The 14438-nt window shown below is 58.2% G+C and overlaps 2 protein-coding genes and 1 long non-coding RNA gene across 10 annotated transcripts in view; 2 read left to right on the top strand and 1 right to left on the bottom strand.

Annotated features, from left to right (window-relative positions):
- Positions 1 to 9047, bottom strand: part of LOC105868370 (uncharacterized) — a 34385-nt gene extending 25338 nt beyond the window's left edge. Inside the window, exons 1-4 of one of the 2 annotated variants that reach the window (XR_012913517.1) lie at positions 9001 to 9047; positions 5446 to 5572; positions 3211 to 3278; positions 2791 to 2894 (exon numbers count right to left, since the gene is read on the bottom strand). This is a non-coding gene — a long non-coding RNA (uncharacterized LOC105868370). Of the gene's footprint in view, positions 1 to 2790; positions 2895 to 3210; positions 3279 to 5445; positions 5573 to 8489; positions 8674 to 9000 lie in introns of those variants that run through there. The other variant, XR_012913516.1, reaches the window with a different exon arrangement.
- ACHE (acetylcholinesterase (Yt blood group)) lies at positions 7598 to 13214 on the top strand. 7 transcript variants are annotated; one of them, XM_075995348.1, is made up of 5 exons: positions 7598 to 7687; positions 9223 to 10307; positions 10659 to 11143; positions 11870 to 12039; positions 12880 to 13214. In XM_075995348.1, the coding sequence occupies exons 2-5, from the start codon at positions 9246 to 9248 to the stop codon at positions 12999 to 13001; spliced, it is 1839 nt and encodes a 612-aa protein (XP_075851463.1). In that variant the 5' UTR covers positions 7598 to 7687; positions 9223 to 9245; the 3' UTR covers positions 13002 to 13214. The 7 variants fall into 7 exon arrangements, with proteins under 7 accessions (XP_075851463.1, XP_012614591.1, XP_012614598.1 ...); XM_012759137.3 differs by lacking the exon at positions 12880 to 13214 and adding an exon at positions 12144 to 12514 and having other exon boundaries at positions 11846 to 12039; XM_012759144.2 differs by having other exon boundaries at positions 7601 to 7687; positions 9226 to 10307.
- Positions 13215 to 13743: 529 nt separating this feature from the next.
- UFSP1 (UFM1 specific peptidase 1) lies at positions 13744 to 14423 on the top strand. The gene has a single exon (XM_012759154.3). It carries the CDS (start codon positions 13849 to 13851, stop codon positions 14296 to 14298), a length of 450 nt encoding a protein of 149 aa, XP_012614608.1. The 5' UTR covers positions 13744 to 13848; the 3' UTR covers positions 14299 to 14423.
- Positions 14424 to 14438: the final 15 nt, after the last annotated feature.

Raw genomic sequence — 14438 nt, 5'->3', positions numbered from 1 at the left:
GAGTCTCACCAGTGCCGTGGTGTCAGCCTAGCTCACAGCAAACTCTAATTCCTGGGCCCAAGGAATCCTTCTGCCTCAGCCTCCCAAGTAGCTGGGACTACAGGCATGTGCCACCATGCCTGGCTAATTTTTTCTATATATTTTTTAGTTGGCCAATTAATTTCTTTCTATTTTTAGCAGACACAGGGTCTTGCTCCTGCTCAGGTTGGTTTCGAACTCCTGACCTCAAGCGATCCTCCTGCCTCCACCTCCCAGAGAGCTAGGATTACAAGCATGAGCCACCACGCCCAGCCTTAAAACCTTTTCTTAAAAGCTCTTCAGAGACATATAAACCAAAATTACACAGCATCTAGAACATAGAAATAGTGAAAAGAATACACATAAGGCCTATAGGATCTAGCTAAAGCAATGTTCAGAGGAAAATGTATAACATTAATTATGTCAATAAATAAGAAAGAATAAAAATTAATTAAACAGCTGGAGCAGTGGCATGTGCCTATAGTCCCAGCTACTCAGGAGGCTGAGGCAGGAAGATCACTTGAGCCCAGGAGTTCTAGGCTATAGTAAACTACATAGATCAAATGTCTGTACTAAGTTCAGCATCAGTATGGTGACCTCCTGGGAGCAGGGGACCACCAGGTTGCCTAAGGAAGAGTGAATCAGCCCAGGTCAGAAACAGAGCAAGTAAAAACTGCTCTGGGATTGCATCTGTGAATAGCCACTGCACTCCAGCCTGGGCAACATAGCAAGACCCCATGTCTTTAAAATGACTGAATTAATTAATTATACAAAATTAACTAATTAAACATCCAATTCCAGAAGTTGTAAAGCAAATAAAATAAACCTAAAAGATCAGAAAGAAGCCAGGGAGGCTTCTGGGAGGCAGAGGTGGAAAGGATCGCTTGAGCTCAGAAGTTTGAGACCAGCCTGAGCAAGAATGAGACCCTGTCTCTAGTAAATATAGAAAAATTAGCCAAGGCATTGTGGCACTCAGGAGACTGAGGCAGGAGGATCACTTGAGCCCAGGAGTTTGAGGTTGCTGTGAGCTAGGCTAATGCCACGGCATTCTAGACCCGGGCAACAGAGTGAGACTCTGTCCCAAAAACATTTTAATAATTTAAAAAAAGCAGATAAAATTTAATAAGGACAAAAGCAGAACTTAATAAATTGGAAAACGGAAGAATGGGGGCCCTTAAACACATAAGAAGATGCTCAAACTCCCTCATAATAAGAGAAATCAAAATTACAGTTGTACTGAAACACCATTCACCTCTTAAATGGACCATGACTTTTTTTTTTTTTTTTTTTTTTTTGAGACAGAGTCTCACTTTTGTTGCCCAGGCTAGAGTGAGTGCCGTGGCGTCAGCCTAGCTCACAGCAACCTCAAACTCCTGGGCTCAAGCGATCCTCCTGCCTCAGCCTCCCAAGTAGCTGGGACTACAGGCATGTGCCACCATGCCCGGCTAATTTTTTGTATATATATTTTTAGTTGGTCAATTAATTTCTTTCTATTTTTAGTAGAGACGGGGTCTCGCTCAGGATGGTTTCGAACTCCCAACCTCGAGCAATCCGCCCGCCTCGGCCTCCCAGAGTGCTAGGATTACAGGCGTGAGCCACCGCGCCCGGCCTGGACCATGACTTTTTAAAATTTTAAAAGAGGCTGTGTTGGCACCATTATAGGCAACCAGTAACCCTCATATATCGCTGGAGGTAGTGGCCTAGTAATTCCCAGTCTAGGAATTTATCCCGAGGATATACCTGCAACATTGCAAAATGATTTTCGTACTAGGTTTGTAATAGCAAGTAACTTAAAGTAATTTAAATGCGCATTAGTGGGGAACAAATTAAATCACATTACTTTCATGCAATGTAAATTATGCAGCTTTTCATTAAAAATGGAGAAAATAAAGAACGAGGAAGTCTATGAACCAACCTGGAACTATGCTTAAAATACATTGTTAGATTAAAAAAAAATAGTCAAGTGCAGAAGAAGAGTATGTATAGGGTGCTACAATCTATGGAACAACATGGATTGGGAACAGAAGAACATCTATTGATAATATTTGCAATGCAGGACCAATAGGTACCACTGCTTCTAGGGATAGAGACTGGGTGTCTGGAGGCAGGGGTAAGAAGAGCATTTTTCATTTATAGCTTTTGAATTCTATGAATCCATTAACTGTCAACAGCCCAGACCCTTCCTCTCCATTGAGAAGGTGGTAGGAAGAACCTACCAGCGACCATGTGCTGTGGCTCCAGGGCTCCACACCCCACCTGCCCTCTTGGCACCACCCGAGGTCTCTGAGTCAGTGAGAGGAGGGGTCCGGATGGCGAGGGCCATGGGGGGCAGGAAGCACTTGCCAAGACTTCAACTCTTCCCACTTTCCTCTCGCCCCACGGTCCCTGTGGATCTCATGCCTTTCTCTCCCCTCCACTCCCCCAAAGAGCTCCCAGCCTACTGAGAAGGAGCTGGGGATGGGGTCCCCTGTCCCCTTGAATCGCAATCCCTGAAAGCCATGGAGCCCCAGGAAATGGGTGGTGTAGGGATGGGGGAAGGGGCTCCAGAGGTGGTCCCTGAGGAGGTGGGGTGGTCAGGGAGGGTCAGGAGTCAAGCCTGGGGATGGGCCCTCCTCTGACCACATGGAGCTTAGGCATCCCACGCCCTCAAGTCCCCCACCCTGGCAGAGGGGGCTGCGTCCTACAGTCACAGAGGTCTCTGTGTCTGGGAGTGGGGGTGTGACATCCCAAGTCGGGATGAGGAAGGTCCTTGAAAACTACATTGGCCATCACCTGCCCCTCCTCTCCCCCAGAATTGGGTATCCTGCATCTGCTCTCAAAATCCTAGGAGCCAAGATGGCTGGAAGGTCAAACAGGCTGGATCTCCGGCTGAGGCCCTAGAGGGGAAAAGAGAGAAATGGAGAGTGAGGGAGGGGGGATGGAGGGAGGGCTGGGAAGGAGGGGGGAGTGGAGCATGGGGGAGGAGGGAGGAAGATATCCCAGGAAGCATGGGAGGCTCCTGCAGGGCCACCCACACACACACCCCCCTCTTCTTGGAAGGAAGGGCCTGAGAGACTCTAGGAGTGAATTCTCTGGAAGTCACAGGAGTGGCTGCAAAGCACCCTGCCCAGCGAGGTCAGAGTTCTCATCCCAAGTCCAGGCAGGGCCCCCAGTTCACCAGCTGGCAAGAGTGAGCAACTGCTCTATCCTCACCTGTATCGGGCGTCTCTACACATCGCTTTTGGTTTCCCATCAAATTGTGATGATGACAGGGCTTGTCCCTTTGGCGTGAGGGAGAATGAAAGGAGATGATGTTTAGCACAGTGTACAGGCAGTGGCAGGCAAACGACGCCACCTGCCCCCAGAGAGTGTATTACCGCCCTTTATAAAATTAATAAAGGGCCACAGGGTGTGGACTGTGGTAGGGGAAATTTATGTACAATAGCCATTGTCCCCTAGCTTGCATTCCTATAACCGCCTCCTACTCAGGAGTCACACAGCTGACAGTCATAAAGATTCATTGCTTGTCGTGGCCTGATTATAGGACGAGGGAAGACACAGAACATAAAATAACGACACAGACACACACGGACATGACAATGACTCGAGTGAGCAATGCACCGGTCGCTTTATTTTTATACCCCCCAGACCCAAGGTTAGTTCCTTGTACATGAGCATTTGAGCATAGCAACGATATTAGCTAAGTCTGGAGTTGTTTTAAAATTTCTCCCATAGATAGCATCACCCTCGTGACACCTAAGGCTAGGTTTTTGTTTTGTTTTGCTTTGTTTGAGACACAGTCTCACTCTGTTCCCCAGGCTAGAGTGCCGTGGTGGCAGCCTAGCTCACAGCAACCTCAAACTCCTGAGCTCAAGCGATATGCCTCAGCCTCCTGAGTACTGGGACTACAGGCATGCACCACCATGCCCAGCTCATTTTATATATATATATATATATATATATATATATATATATACTTTTTTTTTAGTTGTCCAGCTAATTTCTTTCTATTTTTTAGTAGAGCGAGGATCTCGTTCTTCCTCAGGCTGATCTCGAACTCCTCACCTCGAGCGATCCGTCTGCCTCAGCCTCTCAGAGTGCTAGGATTACAGGCGTGAGCCACCATGCCCAGCCATAAGGCTAGTTTTTGAGGTTATCTTCCATGCCTGCATTCTGGTGGAACAGCACACTACCCACAACCCCTCACCACCCCGTGGCACACACTTGGTGTCCCTGGAACCACAGCCAGGGCCAGCTAAGGAAACTGTGCTTCCAGCATTGCTCTCATTTGGCCAGTCAAGAGTGGCCAGGAGCTCTCTGGGTGTCAAACATCGATGGCACCTAATAAGACCTCGCCAGCTATTCCCAAGAAGTCACCCAACATGCATTACTAGTGCTTAACCAAAGCCCGAGTCAGGGTCGGCTGGAACCTGAGCAGCCAGCAAGCCAGCATGCCGAGCACTGTGCCCGGCAGGTATTGAGTCACTCTGGGATACTGAGTTCCTTTAGGATTCTGACACCAAGGAGGAGAAGTGGAATGCACACTTCAGTGCACTGTTGGTGAATTAAACAACATAAACTACATATTTCACTCCTTTCAGAATCATGGAAGCCCATGGGCAGAAATGAACCCTGAGAAAGGTGTCAATCAATCCTAACACGAGGATACCTAGCCCCTGACACGAGGGTACCTATCCCCAGCTGGAAAAGAGGCTCACATAATCAAAAGGATGCTCGATGAACTGCACGGGAAATACTGCAAACTGGGTAAGTATTGGACAAAATTGTGAAAATAAAGTGAGTCCAGAGACAGGTGAAAAAATGTGTGAAATGCTCAAAACTAGCAAAAGAGCCAAAGGTACAAGGCCGGGCACAGTGGCTCATGCCTGTAATGCCAGTACTTTGAGAGCCTGTGGCTGGAGGATGGCTTCAGGTCAGGAGTTCAAGACCAGTCTGGGCAACACAGGGAGACTGTCTCTAAAAAACAAAACAAGACAAAACAAAAGAGGAACAGGATGGACGAGCCCAAATGGCATAACTTGGATTCAATACGAATGATATTAGGCCAATCTTAAGTAGGGAACACAGGAAGGGGTGGGAAGACAAGAAAAGTCCCTTGCATGGCCTGCGGCTCCCAACTCTGTCGGGGAACAACCCAGCTTAATGCCAGTTGGGCAATGGCCTCATCAGACTCCCTGCAGTCTGAGCAGGGGAATGCAGCAGCCTAGGAGGAAATCCTTGGGCTGAACCAAAATCCCCTTGTCATGCTTTGCACAAGAGGATGGTGGAAAGACCCAGGTCAGGGCCCCACAAGGTCAGGGCAGGGCCACCTGATCCAGGACCCCTCTGCCACCCTCACCAACCTCCGCCCTGGCCACCCCTCCTCCAGGAGCCCCGCCAGCCCCCCCAAGCAGTGCCCCCAACAGACAGCCATCTTGCAGCACCCACCAAAGAACCAATGCATGTCCGTGGAGAAGCAGTAGAGGGGGGGACAGGAAGAATCAAGGACATCCCCACAGTGACAGCTGTGAAGAGTGTGATCACAGAGGACGCTGGAGGAGGTTATTTTGTTGGACTGTGGAGGACAAGGCATCCTGGTTAGGTTAGGTCCATGGCCAAAGGCTGGGAGAAACTCGAGTTAAAAGGAGGGATTGTTCCTGAAAATGACAACCCTAGGTAACAAGCTGTCCCTGCCCTCCTTATCTCCATTGTCCAGACCCTTGAACTCATGACTACAGAGGTTAGGTGACACGCCTGCGTGGCACTGGCTGTTTTGGAGGTTGACAAGGGGCAAGCCCTCAGCACTAGCAAAAGTCCCTATTAGGACAGAGGCCTCTGCTCAGCCGTTCATAGTTTGTTTAACCGTTCTAATAATTCATAATTGCCACGCTCGGAAACCTGCCTCAGACCCTTTTCTCTCGCAGCAACACCGACTGCCCATCTTTCTGTCCCCTGTCCCAATCCACAGCCCTTACGCCTGCTCTTCAGAGAACTGAACTAGGGGACGCGGTCTGGCCAGTGGGGAGCCCTTAAGCAGTCTGCCAAGACTCTGAAGGCAGGTGCAGGAAATCTCGCTGTCCAAGCTAGGGGTTTTGGGGTGCCTGAGGAGTGGAGCGCGGAGGGTCGGAGACCGAGGAAAGAGAGGCGAGGGGTTAATCCCCTGACCCCCTACCCCAGCCCCGTCTCTGGCGCCACCTGGCGGCCGCTTCCAGAAAACGCAGAGCGCGCCCAGCGCGGGGGTCCGCGTCCGCGGGGCCGGGATCCCGCGGGGCAGAGGGCTGGGAACCGTGCGGCGCAGGGCCAGGCACGACTCTTGGTTCTCCCTGTGACAGACCCTGAAACCCGGTGCCCCTGCTCGCTGGCGGCGGCGGACGCGTGCCCGGGGCGCTCCGAGGCCCGCGGCGGCCCGAGCGAGCACGCGCGCCCGCGCCCGCGCCCGCCCCGCGGAGCACCCCGCACCGCCGCGCGCGCGAGCACCCCGCACCGCCGCGCGCGCGAGCACGCACGCCCCGACGCTCGCCCGCGCCGGCCGCTCTCCCACGCCCGGGCCCGCGGGCTCACGAGCCAGCCGCCTGTGTGGAAGGCGCACACGCAGCTTCCACCTTCACCTGGGGCGTGGGGACGCCGCTGCGGCAGCACCGTTCCCACGGGTGACCTCCTGCAGGGCGGGCCGTGGGGGTCCGTGCGGCTCAGGCCCCTCGGAGCAGGCTGGGAGCGCTCGGGCCAGGCCGCTCCCACCTGCCGGCCGCGGCGGCCAATGAATGCCTGACCTGGTGATGTCATACCCCGACTGGCCCTTGGTGACGAAAGTCCGAGGTCACCCGTGAGGGAACCAGCGCAAACCCACCCGCGGGGATTCCAGAAGTTTCCACTGCAGCAGCTGAGTGCGGCCTCGCCCCGCAGCCTTGCGCGTGCCACCACGTTGGCCTTCCTCTGCAGGTGTCCCCGAGTCACCTCTTACCCCGGGGTCTCCTTCCTCCATGGGGAAGCCCCCTCATTTCTACTGGAGATCCTACGCTCACATCTCCATTCCCACAGGTGTCCCCTCATCCTCAAGAGTGTCCCATGTCACCAGTGCCACCGGACCCCCGAGGGGGGTCTTCAGCCACACTTTCATCTGCTGCTCCCCCCCCCCCCCGTCACCCCTGTCTGTGTCGTGGCCAGGGATGCTCGTTTATTTGGGCCCTCCGCCTTGGGATAACTTCCCCAGCCTCGACTGAGGTTGTCAGCGTGTCCAAGCGTGTCCGTCCGTCTGTGAAAGTCCGTCCCTGCGTTCGTCTGTGACTGTCACTGCATGAGACTGTCCGTCTTCGTGGGTCTCTCTCCGTGGGCTCTGTCCGTCTGTCCGTCACGTGGGTGTCTGCTTCGCTGCTACGGGTCTTTGGGTCGTGTCTGTCACTGCGTGTCTGTCGTCTGTCGGCGTCTGTCACTGGATTGCGTCTGGGCCCCGGGGTCTCTGGTCTCGACTCCGAGGGAGGGAGAGGGAGGGGAAGTGACAGCCCAGGGAAGCGGGGAGGGGCGGGGGCGGAGACAGTGGGCGGGGGCGGGCGGGGGCGCCGCGCGACCCGGAGGGGGTGTGTGCGGGGGGCCGGAGGCGGCGGCTGTCAGAGTCGGCTCAGCCTGCGCCGGGGAACATCGGCCGCCTCCAGCTCCCAGCGTGGCCCGGCCCGGCCCGGCTTGGCCGCCTCAGGTGAGTCTGCCTCCCAGCCCGGGATCCTCGCCCCGGCCCGCGGCCCATTCGGCGTCCGGGAGATGGTGCGCTCCCCGGGGCATCCAGGCCCCCAAACGGGACGGGCCTGCCCAGCGACCCCCGCCCCACACTCACCCGTAACTCTTCCCTCGCCGCCGCACTTGCCGACGCCCGTGCGCGAGGCGCCCCGCGGGGCCGGCCACCGCCTCGCATCTCGAATTCCTGCGGAGACCCCGAGCGCCCCTTCCTCGCTAGCCCCCAACTCTGGGGCCACTGCAAGACACCCCGATCGGGGCGGAACCCGAGCTGCTGCGCAGGTTCTTGGCGCTGGCTGGGCCCCCCCATCCGGAGAGCCGCGAGTCCAGCCCCCCTGCGTAGCGCCCAGCCGAGGCCCCCTCCGAGGCCCAGGACCCCTCTCCCGCGGAGACTCCATCTCTATTTTTGGGGAAGGGGAGGCTCAGCGGAAGCCCCGAGTTATAATTAGCGGCACTCGGGTTCCCTAGTTAATCTCCAGCACCACCACCACCCCTAGTCCAGGGCGGCGGGGGCCGGGTGAGGGGTGCCCGCCGGGAGGGAGAGGGGGGAGTTCCCACCCGGGGAATTTTGATCCCTTGGCTGGAGATGCCGGAACCGCAACAGCTGCTGCCCCAGAATAGCGCCCCTGCCCTTGCCGCCGGGGATCTCCGGAGCTCCGGGAACACAGGCGTCCCGGCTCGCCCTTCAGGCCCCTCCGCCATGCCCGCGAGCCGCCAGACCCCCACCCCAAGTTCCCGGCACCCGGCTCCCGGCGGGGAGCGCCGACCTTTTGTCGGTCTCTACTGCCTCCCGCCGGCGGCGGCGTGCACCGCAGCTTCGGACAGACGGGGGCATGAATCCTGGGGTCCAGGGCTGGCGAGCCTGTTTGCTAGGGCTAGGCTAACCGGGTGCATAGTGATGGGAACCGGCGAGTATCAGCACGGTGCCAGACAGTGGATGAGGCTGGGCAGGGTGGGGCAGGGTGTGTGGTAGGTAGGATTTGGGGTGCCCCAGGACCTGGGGCTCCCGCCCCTGAAAGCTCAAGCCACCCCTCAGGGCCCCAGCCCTGGCCAACGCAGGAGACTTGGGTAGAGCCTTCACGCTGCCTCAAGCTCCCCCAAAGGTGCTGCCTGTCAGTGAGGGCCGCGCCCCTGTCTGGTGGCCTGTACAGGAGACTGCGGCCTCTGGTGCCCGCACTGCACACACAGGGCCCAGCCCAGTCCTCCCAGCCTGGGAAAGGAGGTGAGGGTGGCGGGTCCCCTGCAGGGCAGGGGAGGATATTCCTTGGCAGGACTCACCTCTGTTCCCTGCATTTGTCTGGGAATGTGTATCTGCCTGATCTTTGTCCTCCCTTGCCTGCTGGCCTGTGTCCTTGTCCCTGCATGTCCCTCCCTCCCTCCCTCCCTCTCCTCCTGCCCCACCTCCTCTGTAGCTCAGTGATAACCCTTGGGCAAAACTGTTCCCTAATCTCCTCCCTCCTGGCCGCTGAGGCCTTCACCCTTCCCCTTTCTTTCTCCCAGCAGACGCTGCCTGCCCTACAGCCATGAGGCCCCCGTGGTGTCACGCTTCCTCCTTGGCTTCCCCACTCCTTCTCCTCCTCCTCTCCCTCCTGGGAGGAGGGGCAGGTGCTGAGGGCCGGGAGGACCCAGAGCTGCTGGTGACAGTTCGAGGTGGCCGGCTGCGAGGTATTCGCCTAAAGGTCCCTGGGGGCCCTGTCTCTGCCTTTCTGGGCATTCCCTTCGCAGAGCCACCTGTGGGGCCCCGTCGCTTTCTGCCACCAGAGCCCAAGCGGCCCTGGCCAGGGGTGTTGGATGCTACAACCTTCCAGAGCGTCTGCTACCAATATGTGGACACCCTGTACCCTGGTTTTGAGGGCACTGAGATGTGGAACCCCAACCGTGCGCTGAGTGAGGACTGCCTCTACCTCAATGTGTGGACACCATACCCCAGGCCTTCGTCCCCCACCCCTGTCCTCGTCTGGATCTATGGGGGTGGCTTCTACAGTGGGTCCTCCTCCCTGGATGTGTATGATGGCCGCTTCCTGGTACAAGCTGAGGGGACTGTGCTGGTATCTATGAACTACCGGGTAGGAGCCTTTGGCTTCTTGGCCCTGCCAGGGAGCCGAGAGGCCCCGGGAAACGTTGGTCTACTGGATCAGAGGCTGGCACTGCAGTGGGTGCAGGAGAATGTGGCAGCCTTCGGAGGGGACCCAATGTCAGTGACGCTGTTTGGGGAGAGTGCAGGTGCTGCCTCAGTGGGCATGCACCTGCTGTCCCCGCCCAGCCGGGGGCTGTTCCACAGGGCTGTGCTGCAGAGTGGTGCACCCAATGGGCCCTGGGCCACGGTGGGCATGGGAGAGGCCCGACGCAGGGCCACACTGCTAGCCCGCCTTGTGGGCTGTCCCCCGGGCAGTGCTGGTGGCAATGACACAGAGCTGGTAGCCTGCCTTCGGACACGACCAGCTCAGGACTTGGTGGACCACGAGTGGCACGTACTGCCTCAGGAAAGTGTCTTCCGATTTTCCTTTGTGCCTGTGGTGGATGGAGACTTCCTCAGTGACACACCCGAGGCCCTTATCAACGCAGGAGACTTCCATGGCCTGCAGGTGACTAGTGGCTGGTGAGGGTGGAGCTGGTTCCTCTGGGTCCCAACAGCCCCACCTCCCCCCCGGGACCCAGGCATGAGGGCTCCTCCAGACCCACTCCCAGGGGTCCAGGCTTCTGGGCCCCATGGTCACCCCCTGCCCCGAGGGCTCAGATCCCAAAGTGGTCAGTGGGGCCGAGAGGAAAGGAACTGTGGGTGTATTTCCTCTTTCTCTCCGTCCCTTCCCCAACCTCGTACTCTCTCCCTCCATGGCGCTGGGTCTGTAACTGTTCATCTCTCTGGTTCTTTGTCCATCTGTTTCTGTCTGCCTGTCTGTCCGTGCCTGTCCCTCCATTCCACCCTCCACCCCCAGGTGCTGGTGGGTGTGGTGAAGGATGAGGGCTCCTATTTTCTCGTTTACGGGGCCCCAGGCTTCAGCAAAGACAACGAGTCTCTCATCAGCCGGGCCCAGTTCCTGGCCGGGGTGCGGGTCGGGGTCCCCCAGGTAAGTGACCTGGCAGCCGAGGCTGTGGTCCTGCATTACACAGACTGGCTGCATCCTGAGGACCCAGCACGCCTGAGGGAGGCCCTGAGTGATGTGGTGGGCGACCACAACGTCGTGTGCCCCGTGGCCCAGCTGGCTGGGCAACTGGCCGCCCAGGGTGCCCGGGTCTACGCCTACATCTTTGAACACCGTGCCTCCACGATCTCCTGGCCCCTGTGGATGGGGGTGCCTCACGGCTACGAGATCGAGTTCATCTTCGGGCTCCCCCTGAACCCCTCGCTAAACTACACCACGGAGGAGAAAATCTTTGCCCAACGACTGATGAGATACTGGGCCAACTTCGCACGCACAGGGTCAGCAGTGCTGAGAGGGAGAAGGCTCCAGGGTCGGGAGGCGGGGGGCCCACAGACAGGCAGACACACAGACACACAGAGGAGCAGCAGGAGAGAGGCAGGAAAGGGGAGCCAGAGAGGAGAAGGTTTGTGAAGGAGGCAGAAGGGAAGAGAGACACACAGAAGACTCGGGGAAGAAGGAAGGCAGGATGCAGGACCCAGAGAGACAGGGACGGAGGCAGAGGAAAGCGAGGAGGAGAGGTGGGCAAAGAGAGACCAAGACAAAGGACTTGGCAGTCATAGCAGGAACTGCAGAGCTGGATTAAGTGGGACTAGTGGTGATTCATTAGCTGTGACACATTCTCCCTTGCACACACACCAGTACCTGACGGAAGAAGGGGACAATCAATCCAGCATCAGATGGATGCTGTGGAAAGACAATGTGATGTTTCTAGAGACAGGACCAGGCCTGGTTATGCGGGAAGGGTCCAAGATATCCTAGCAGTTTCTTTACGGGAGAAACAAAGGGGAAGATGGAACAGAGAGACTGAGGGAAGGGCAGAGGAGAGAGAAGGGTTGGGGCAGTGGCGGTGGGAGGGCGGTAAGAGGGCAGCAGAGCAGCAGAGTGCCTGCCAGGTGGGGATGGGCCACAGTCTGTGCCCACTGCTCATCTTCATTCCACATCCCCACTCCTATCCCCCGGGTGGGGCTGGCCTGCTTCAGGCTGAGTCCCCTTTCCTTCCGCAGAGACCCCAATGATCCCGTTGACCCCAAAGCCCCGCAGTGGCCACCGTACACGGCGGGAGCGCAGCAGTACGTGAGCCTGGACCTGCGGCCGCTGGAGGTGCGCCGGGGGCTGCGCGCCCAGGCCTGCGCCTTCTGGAACCGCTTCCTACCCAAATTGCTCAGCGCCACCGGTACGCTGGGGCCAGCGGGCAGGGGCAGGTGGGGGGGGGGATTCAGGGCGCAGAAAGAGGGCAGTGGGAGCCAGCGGGGTGTAACCCCTCTCTTCTCCCCCCAGCCTCGGAATCCCCCAGCACCTGCTCAGGCCCCGCCCATGGGGAGGCTGCCCCGAGGCCCAAGCCTGGCCTCCCCCTGTCCCTCTTTCTCCTCCTCCTCCTCCTCCTCTTTCTCTATCAGCTCCTGCGGCTGTGACCTGGGCCTTTTCCTCCTCCAGCCCCAGGGCCCCCCCCCTCTAACAAGTGGTCGGACCGTGGGGAAGAGCCCACTCAGGGACCTCCAACCCAGCGCCCCCTCCCTCCTCAAACCAAGTTACTCAAACTGGACAGGGTGGGTGGGGGAGTATGACCTGCTACCTGTCTCAGGGACCCACACGCCTTTGTTTAAATGGAAATGGAAAGCCAATATTCTTTTATAAAATTATCCTTTGGAGCCTGAGCCTGATGTTGGGGGCAGGAGGCCCGGGGTTGAATAGCACCCCCCAGTGGGGCTATAACCGTCAATCATTTGTCTTCTCTTTTCCCCACCAACCCACGGACCCTCCCCCTTCTGTCCTCCTCCGTCTTCCGGTCATTTTCTCCTCTCTCCTTCCTGCCATCCGTCTCTGGCCCCGCCTTACCCTCACCCTCCCTCTCGCCTTCTATCTTTCGCACATTCTCCTGATCCTCTTTCCACCACCTCACGTGGTCTTACATTTCTCCATGTCCTCCCTGCACTCGTGCCTCCCCACGTCCGTTCCCCGACCTTCTTCGTGTCCTACCCGCCCCCCCTCCATTTGCCGGGCGCGGTGGCCGCAGACACGCTGGATGAGGCAGAGCGACAGTGGAAGGCCGAGTTCCACCGCTGGAGCTCCTACATGGTACACTGGAAGAACCAGTTCGACCATTACAGCAAGCAGGATCGCTGCTCAGACCTGTGACCCAGGCGGGACCCCCACGTCCTCCCGCCCGCCTGGACCCCTAGCTGTATATAGTATTTATTTAAGGGCTGGGATATAACACAGTGAGCCCCAGACCCTGCCCACCCCACCCCCTACTTCCCCGGGGGCTCCTCGTCCTCTGCATGTCTTGGGCTGAGCTCCCCCCGCGGTGCCTTCGCCCCTGTGGGCTGCCAATAAACTGTTACAGCCACAGTAGTGTGCGCGACTGGAGAGCTGGGGGTGGCGGCAGGACGCCTGAATCACTGGGGCTGAGCGAACGCACGCGTGGGGATGGAGGCCGCTGAACAGGCGGGTCTCGGAGGAGGGGCGCTGGCAGCCTGCGCCGCACACCAGCCACCAAGGCGAGACCAGGCCCCGGCCCCGCGGGGCGGAGCTCGCGCCTGCGCAGTGAGGCTGGCGACCTGCAGGCGGGCGCGGCGGTGCATTGTGGGAGCTGCGGCGATCGTGTAGCTTGCTCCCTGCTGCTCACTGGAGCTAGCTCTCCGGTCCTGCCGGCAGCCAGTCTAAGACCCAGAGCCGAGAGGAAGTGTTGGAGCCCGGAGTTCTCCCTGGAGTTCGCTCCGCGCCGCCAGGAGGACGTGTCTGTCTGGCTTCGGGACCGCCGCTTCCACCGACCACCCTGGAGCTGTTGAAGGACATCCATGTGGGCCTGGACCCGCCGTGCCATGGACCTGCTCGCCTGGCGGTCCTCTCGGGCCACTACCTCTACTATCACTACGGCTGCGACGGGCTGGACGACCGGGGCTGGGGCTGCGGCTACCGCACAATACAGACGCTGTGTTCGTGGCCAGAGGGCCAGTCCGTGGGCGTGCCTGGACTGGCCGCCATGCAGGCGGCCCTGGAGGACATGGGCGACAAGCCCCCCGGGTTCCGGGGCTCCCGGAACTGGATCGGCTGTGTAGAGGCCAGCCTCTGCCTCACTCACTTCAAAGGGCCTCAGGGGCGACTGTGCCATGTGCCACGTGGAACAGGGATTCGGGGACAATTGGAGAGGCTCTACTCCCATTTCTCAGGGGGTGGGGGCCCTGTGATGGTGGGGGGAGACGCGGACGCCCAGTCCAAGGCCTTGCTGGGAGTCTGCATCGGGCCAGACACAGAAGCCTATGTCCTGGTATTGGACCCTCACTACTGGGGCCCTCCAAAAAGCCCCAGTGAACTACAGGTTGCTGGGTGGGTGGGCTGGCAGGAGGTAAGCACAACCTTTGACCCCAACTCCTTCTACAACCTGTGCTTGACCACCCATGACGCCGAAGGGCAGCAGCATGCCCTGGACTGAGGGTAAAGGTCCCAGAACTGAGACTTGCTCTATGATCCCATACATGTGTACCTATTTACCACAAAGGGTTCCCAACAAAGCCAGAGGCCTTTAGTATCAATAAAAAAGTGGCAAGGCCAAGGTAACATGGCCCCGCTGAC

The sequence above is a fragment of the Microcebus murinus genome, chromosome 19, assembly GCF_040939455.1.
Source record: "Microcebus murinus isolate Inina chromosome 19, M.murinus_Inina_mat1.0, whole genome shotgun sequence".
NCBI classification, from domain to species: domain Eukaryota; kingdom Metazoa; phylum Chordata; class Mammalia; order Primates; family Cheirogaleidae; genus Microcebus; species Microcebus murinus.
This window is presented reverse-complemented; position numbering and strand designations above follow the sequence as displayed.